Source organism: Eurytemora carolleeae, unplaced genomic scaffold, assembly GCF_000591075.1.
Source record: "Eurytemora carolleeae unplaced genomic scaffold, Eaff_2.0 scaffold2704, whole genome shotgun sequence".
Lineage (NCBI taxonomy): Eukaryota > Metazoa > Arthropoda > Copepoda > Calanoida > Temoridae > Eurytemora > Eurytemora carolleeae.
Window position 1 is genome coordinate 1 of NW_019398671.1, and position 7,830 is coordinate 7,830.

Here is a 7,830-nt window from a genome sequence, read left to right on the forward strand (position 1 = left end):
ATTTGGAAATTATCTTTTTTCCATCTCATGATCTGAGTTCGTTTCCCCTTTGTATATTTGACAGCCCATTTTAAATTTTGTTTAAATAATCTTTTGTGTTTGTTTATTTTCTTGTGGTTATTAACATCGATTTTGATGGTTATTAAATTGTTAGAACTGACGAGGGTCAACCTACACCGAAATATATTTTCAATAAAATGTGGAACTAACATCTACTTTTTTTCTCTACAAAGGTTTTGTCCATCACCATCACCGACTTTTCAAAATAACAAATCTGATTAATATAAATCATATTACATTACACAACATTATCTTTAACAAAACATTACAATTTTACCTCTTTTTACTTCTAATTAGTTCTAATTATTTAGGTTAAAAGTTCTTGAAAAAGAATTGTTTTGAAATGGATTATTAACAAAATAAACAACATCAGTTTTTGAAAACTGGATTTTTTACCTTGTTTGTACTTGACAGAATCTTTTATTTAAAAGGGCCGCTGTAATCTTTTATAGAATTATCTACAGTGAAATCCTTAATAACGAATACATCGGAAGAATTTATCAAATGTCGTCTTGACAATTTTTAATGAGTTTTATATTATATTACGTAAATTTCAGTATTTGTGCAAATAAATAAATAGCCATGAATATGCGGGAACAGTTTTAAAGAGTTACATATAATCATTTAATAAAAAAAGTAAATATCTGCAACATTCAATTATCAGAAAGTCAAGAATACAACATTTGATGAACTCTTTCGATGTATTCTTTATTAAGGTTTCACTGTAGCAAAATATTTATCACTAGACTTTTAGGTTGGCACCCCATTTCCTGTTAATAATTTTAGCTTTTAACTGTTACTCTGAAAGTCGGCTATTTTAACCCTATCTCTGATGGGGTACTTGAAAACCAGGATATGCTGGGGGGGTCAAGTTGACCCCCCCCCTCTAAATCCCATGTTTGATGTCCAAATATGACAAATGATACATCATTGGAAAGCTCTTGTGCTCCACTTTTAGAATCTGCAAAAAAATTGCAAATTTGCAAAAATTGAAATTTTTATCGCAAAATCCAGTTATATAGTAAAAATGTTTGCAAAAAAAAATTTGTCCAAAAAATGACAAATTATACATTTTTGAAAAGCCCTTGACCATGCCATTTNGGAATTTACTAGAAAAAAGTGTAAAACGGCCATTTTGTTGTACTGTTTCCATACTGCAGGTGTACTTCACATATTTGCGCTATATAACCTTTTGGGCCCTGGAACATCATTTTATAGAAAATATAAAACTAATATTCAGAGAAAACCAAATTATTATATTCGAAATTGAAACGCATAGTCCAGGGAACATACTGTATTAATGTACTCAACTGCATATAATTTGTGAACATTTACATGATTTGTACCCTTTGAACTCCCTTTCAGGCTGAAAGGGACTGACAAAATTCATACCGAGGGATCGTTTAAATTCCACTCTAATATATTTTCTTCTCTTTGGGTATTGGGGACGTTCATGAGCGTTATCATTTGTTCTGTCTTTTCTAACTTATCTACGATTTCATCTAAATTCTAAACGTAAAAAAGAGATTTTTCGTTTTCTTAGATCTTAGTTTAAAAATGACAGAAAAATTTGTAAAATCTAACTATGATTTCTACATAGAGGTAAATTCTTCAGTTTTTAATCTAAACAATGATTTAATTAAAAAAATGAACCTAATCAAGTGTCTAAAGATTATAAACCGCGTCTAGACCCGACTCAAACATGAGACGCGGTTTAATTCAGCTGGAAATTTGAAAAAGTCTTCCGAAGTTTGAGACTGCGCTCAATTGGAACCGGTATTTTGCTTTCACTGCAACGCGGTTCAAATTCTTTAAATACGGCCTCAGAATTCATAAATGGCGAGAAAGGATGAACCCTGTAAATGAAGTAGAATTGTTTCGTGGGACACCCTGTAGTTTAACTACAGTGATAACCAGAAAAAAGTAGGAAGACGACATTTAAGCAATTTTAAAGTGCTTTTAATGGCTCGAGTACAAAAGGTTGAAAAATAAAATTACAAAAGGTAGAATTACAAAAGATAGAACGATCAATAGGTAGAACATTCAAAAGATAAAACATATAAAATGAAGAACGGTCGAAAGTTAGAATTACGTACGGTGAAACATCCACAAGGTAGAATTTTCCAATTTTTGAGAAGCAAGAAAATTTTACAATTTTTGGAGGAAAATCTGCGAAATTCTTTTTTTAATATTCTCAAAACTGCATTCCTCGTTTGAATTCAGCATTTGGTCACCTACAAAACAATGATTGCTACAAAGCGTCGACTACTACTAAGTTAGGTTAAGAAAATTTCTGAGCCGAGCGCTGCCTGCTAGGATGGGCTAGGGGGCCGAGCAGTGCCTGCTAGGATGGGCTAAGGGGCCGTGCGCTGCCTGCTAGTATGGGCTAGGAGACTGAGTGCTGTCTCCTAGAATTTGTTAGGGGGCCGAGTGCTGCAGCCTCTAAATGTTCATTGATGATATGTGCTGACTGTTTCACGCTCAGCCCAGAAATTTTATTAACCAACCCTAACCCAAAAGAAGGTGAGAAAATAAACATCATTCAACACTAAGGAGGCCGCAGTGCTCGGCCCATAAATTGTCCTAACCCATCCTAACATAATGTAACATTAAAATTGGAAAATCCTACCTTTTGTAATTCAACATTTTGTTATTTCTACCTTTTGATCATTCTGCCTTTTGAAATTCTACCTTTTTGAATTCTACCTTTTGGAATTCTACCTTTGGGAATTCTACCTTTTGGAATTCTTCCTTTTGTACTTGATCCCATTTGATGGTGATACAAAGCAAATAGCTTTACCAGTAAGTTGTTTAATCACTTATTAAGTAAAATGGGTCTGCTAAAGTTGACTTCCTATTCCAGAGTTTTCTGGTTATCACTGTATGTCTCTCTGTTTCTTAAATCTACTCACAGACTGTATTTGAAGGAGGAAGACTGGAAGCAGTTTAAACGTGCATTTAATCTAATCGACGAGGATAAATCCGGGAAATTAAACATGGCGGAGATGGATCAGCTGATCAGGAGATTTAGGAAAGAAATACAATTTGTTTAAGTTGAAGGTTTCTCCGTGCCATCTATTTTATGTTTATTCATATAAGTTTGAAATAGGATATTTTTGGCGTTAGGTAGAATGTAATTTTACTCCAATTTTCTCTGAGCTATTGGAAGGAAAATATAAATATTTGAACGTCATAGAGCTGGAATAAATGCATGAATCGATTTCATCTTCTTGTTATTTAGCGGAATTCTTTGCGTAATGTTAAGCGCACCTTCATGGAAAGATAACAATTTCCGATTCACAAAGGTACCCTCGAAATCTTTGTTTGATCTATAATGTGGAAGAAATTATCGTTTTTCTACGTTTAAAATGGTTTCATTTCTTATTGTCTCCCTGCAGAAGATATGGGCATGTTATTATGTAGAGAAGACACGATTGAAAATAGTTAGTTTTCATAAACATTGATTTCCAATTCATACTTGTTCAGACAACGCTGATAACACCATTGAACTTGATCCTGCATACGGTTTTCTTGGGAAGACGATTGTTTTCTCTTTTGGAAACGATCGGTTAATTTTTTAGAAATAACTTTTATTTCGGTTTTCAAATCCGATTGTTTTATCACAATCGTTTTATTTTCATTTCATTTTCATCGTTAATAAAACGCACACGAAGTTGTTTGAGTGAAAATTACCCAAACCTACCTACCTACGTCCCCTATCTATTTAAGACTTAAAGATTGTTAATTTTTCATGAAGTGGAGGGATTGATCAGGAACCCTCAGATGAAGAAGTAAGAGAGGTAAGCGAGAAAAATTTTCAGAAAAACTTTAATTAAATTTTTTATTAATTTTAAGATTATTCTGTCTTTTGACGGAGATGGAACAGGCTACGTAACGTTTGATGAGTTTTTAAGGTAATAAAAAACCTTGTTTAACCCTATTCAGAGTTCAGACTGACGCCTCTTTAACCATAAATATACTGGGGGGGAGCACAGTTGGGTAGTAGAGGCGGGGGGGGTCCGCCAAAATAAAAACCTCTTATTTATGTCAAATAAGGCTTGGCCGCTTAAGAAATTTTTTTGAGAAGAAGTCTCTAAATTGTTCAAATGTTATGTTTTCTAACTTTCTGACTTTTCAAACTATCACATGCCCATCACTATCACATGCTTTATTTTACCTATACCAGACTAAGTCTATATTTAGACTTACTTCCAGTTATTGCAATTTCAACAATTTATAGCTCTTTGGTAAGCCTATAACAAAAGAAAACTAATTGCACAATTTTTTCAAAGAAATTTTTCAGAGACGCCTCTGAAGGGAATTTGCACGTCTTCGGTTTTTTTTTGAATATTTAGAGGTTTCAAAAATTTTGTAAATGTGTTTGTACATTTAAATTTGCTGGGTCAAAAGCTCTTCAAAAATTTATAATTTGTTACAATTTTCGCAATTTTTTTTTGGTGCACTTTTTCGTTATAACTAGATATTGCATTAAATATTTGGATTTTTGCAAATTTGCCATTTTTTGCAGTATATTGAAGTATAGCTTAATGGCTTTTCAAACCATATCAAATGTTATAGATTTGTATCACAATTCACAATAAGAAAATAGAGGGGGGTTCAATCTTGTTCATGTTCGTGCTCGATCGTAAAGTGTTTTGGAAATCCACTAGCTCGAGTCCGTATTACGTCACCAGATCTTTAGCCAATGGCAGTGCAGTATCGTGATACAGACGGAAATCACGTTACCAGTAAACTGCACTGCTATTGGTTGAAGTTCTGGTGACGTAATACGGACTATACGGACTATATGTTATAATATTATCAATTATATCTATTATAAATGCAAAATAAAAATTAAAAAATTATAAAAGGAGAAAACCTGAGATTCTCAGGTTTTTTGTTAGATTATAGTCTTTTTTTCAGATTGGTTGCGTATTTGCTGAATATGATCTGCTTAAACCTACTACTTTTGTTGAATATATATGAATTTTCGTATAATTTTGGCACAGTATTATATCCATTTCTCGAGACAGGAACATCATATAGATGTCTTATATGTATCGTTCAACGCCTGAGATTCTCAGGTTTCATCCTATACCCCCTTTCATTTTTCCTGTACAGTCCCTTTAATGATTTAGAATAATGGCAAAAAGATCTGAATTGGAGAAAGTTCGAGAAAAAACTGAAGAATTCAAAGATGCATTTCAGGTTAGATGTTAAAGGGACAGACCGGTCAGGTAGTTAAACTGATCGTATTCAGTGTTGTGGACAAATACTTCAGGATTCATTTGAGACATATAAAACGTTTCCACGATGTATAATTACTGAGTTTGAGCGCAAAGTCGACATTCAAAATCATGAATTTAGGTGGATATGTTTTCAGAATCGGTTTTTTTTAAATTGTTAAATAACGACGACGAAAAATATAAATTCTATAGTAAACAAATTAGATGTTTAGAAACGTATTTCTCAAAAGAATTTTCGTCAATAAATCGAAGTTAGAATTAATTATTTCCTTTTTCATCATTATATTGTATTTCTTATTTTCTATGAATTTGTTCGCAGATCTCTTCAAATTCTTCAAATGTCGTTTTTTAATAAAATTCCAGAAAATCTGCTGAAGGTTTTTGTGATTAAAGAGAGATTATAGAAACTAATAATTGAATAAGATTACTTATTTTCGATGATAAGAGTTGATTTTTTATTTTCTTAACCTGTTACTAAACAGCTAATTAGTTACTGTAGAATTTTGTTTACATTTTTTGTCCTCGTTATTTGATAATTAAAAAAACAATTCTGAAAACGTATCCACCCAAAAATTAAGAAATACAAATAAATGGTTTAGATTAATCTTCGTTCTCAAACATATTTTTTGGTTTCGCAAATCTTGTTTAAGCAAAAAAAGTTTGAAGGGTTAAAAAATCATCAATATCTATACAGTCGTCTTCTTTACGGGTAACCCTGTAAGTGTCAAAATCAAAATTTGTAAATAAAAGAACAATATCGTTCAAGCAAAAAGCTTAAAGTGCATCTAAGTATCGTATATGAGAATGTTTGACAGATCACAGCTTAACAAATTTGACAAATATTGTGCAACCTAATTTAATGACAAATTTTACATATGTCAGGTGGTAAATGAAAAATCAAATTTTGCTAAATTAAAGCAGAAGGAAACCATTAATAATGCTTTTTAGATCAATATCAAAAAACCACCTCGTGGTCTAACTTTAATGTAAGTTTTTAGGTTTTTGATAAAAACGGAGATGGGTTTATATCCTCCGATGAACTGACTGAGGTAGAATTTTAATTAACACACAAAAACTCTAAATAAAGATATTTTCTAATTTCCATTCAAATCCCTATTCTCCACATTTATAATCTCTACTTGCTTGTGGGCCCTGGAACACATAAAATAAACGATTTAATTTAAAAATTAATACTTTTTTTTACGGTTTTGAATTTAAGATCAAACTTTTAATTTCAGCTGGTAAAAATAAAAATTTATTCAACAAATTCAAAAAAAACTTTTACAACCCCATATAATTCCAATCTACAGCAATTNAAATTATCTTTTTTCCATCTTATGATCTGAGTTCGTTTCCCCTTTGTATATTTGACAGCCCATTTTAAATTTTGTTTAAATAATCTTTTTTGTTTGTTTTTTTTTCTTGTGGTTTTTAACAACGATTTTGATGGTTATTATATCGTTAGAAATGACGAGGGTCAACCTAGACCGAAATATATTTTCAATAAATGTGGAACTAGCATCTACTTTTTTCTCTACAGAGGTTTGTCCATCACCATCACCGAATTTTAAAAATATTAATAACAAATCTAATTAAGATGAATTATATTACATTACATAACTTTATATAACAAAACATTACAATTTCACCTTTTTTTACTTCTTTGAGTTCTAATTATTTAGGCTAAAAGTTCTTTAAAAAAATTGTTTAAAATAGATCATAAACAAAATTAACAACATCTGGATTTTTTACCTTGTATAAATGACAGATTCTGTGGTTTCAGAATCTTTTATTTAAAGGGCCGCTGTAATTTTTGTATAGAATTATCTAGCAAAATATTTATCACTAGACTTTCAGGTTGGCACCCCATTTCCTGTATATAATTTTAGCTTTTAACTGTTACTCTGAAAGTCGGCCATTTTAAATCATTTGAAGGTGTTGTCGGATTTTTTTTAATTGGCGCATTAAAAAAAATCCAATTATTTTCCGAATTATGGAAGACTGTAGCAGCATATTTCTGATTCACAACAATACCCTTCAAAGCTTTGTCTGATCAAGTATTGCATTAAAAATCCGTGTTTCCCATTTTGAAAACTGATGATTTTTTTTATTTGTGGTTAATCTACAAAAGTGACTCGCGCATTTCTTGCTTCAGAAACCATGGAGAAATGAAGGTTTCAAATGTACATTGGACATGCCACTGTATAAATAGAGGGTCACAATCACTTGAAATCCCGCATGTACTCCATTTACTTGTAATTATCGTATAAAAAAAATACTTTAAAATCTCACTTTTGCCCTTAACTAAACAGTTTCATTATAAAAGCTTTAATCAATATTGCCTTCAGTGTAGATATATATAGATATTTTTAAGAAACGTTTCCATCTCTATTTTGCATCCCTTGAAGCTTACACCACGTATGAAGAGGGATTATCTGATGAGTCCACTTCAGAAAACTACATAAATAATTTATTAACACTTGTAATATGGAAGTGTGTACATGATCGAATAGTTTACATAGTT

At 31.5% G+C, this 7,830-nt stretch overlaps 1 protein-coding gene across 1 annotated transcript; it reads left to right on the forward strand.

Moving 5' to 3' along the window:
• Window positions 1-1,607: 1,607 nt before the first annotated feature.
• Window positions 1,608-6,355, forward strand: LOC111717580 (calmodulin-3; the record flags this gene model as incomplete). The annotated part of the gene is made up of 6 exons (XM_023493079.1): window positions 1,608-1,662; window positions 2,988-3,091; window positions 3,818-3,860; window positions 3,916-3,974; window positions 5,199-5,268; window positions 6,305-6,355. Coding segments are annotated over exons 1-6 (372 nt in total), but the record flags the coding sequence as incomplete, so codon positions are not given.
• Window positions 6,356-7,830: the final 1,475 nt, after the last annotated feature.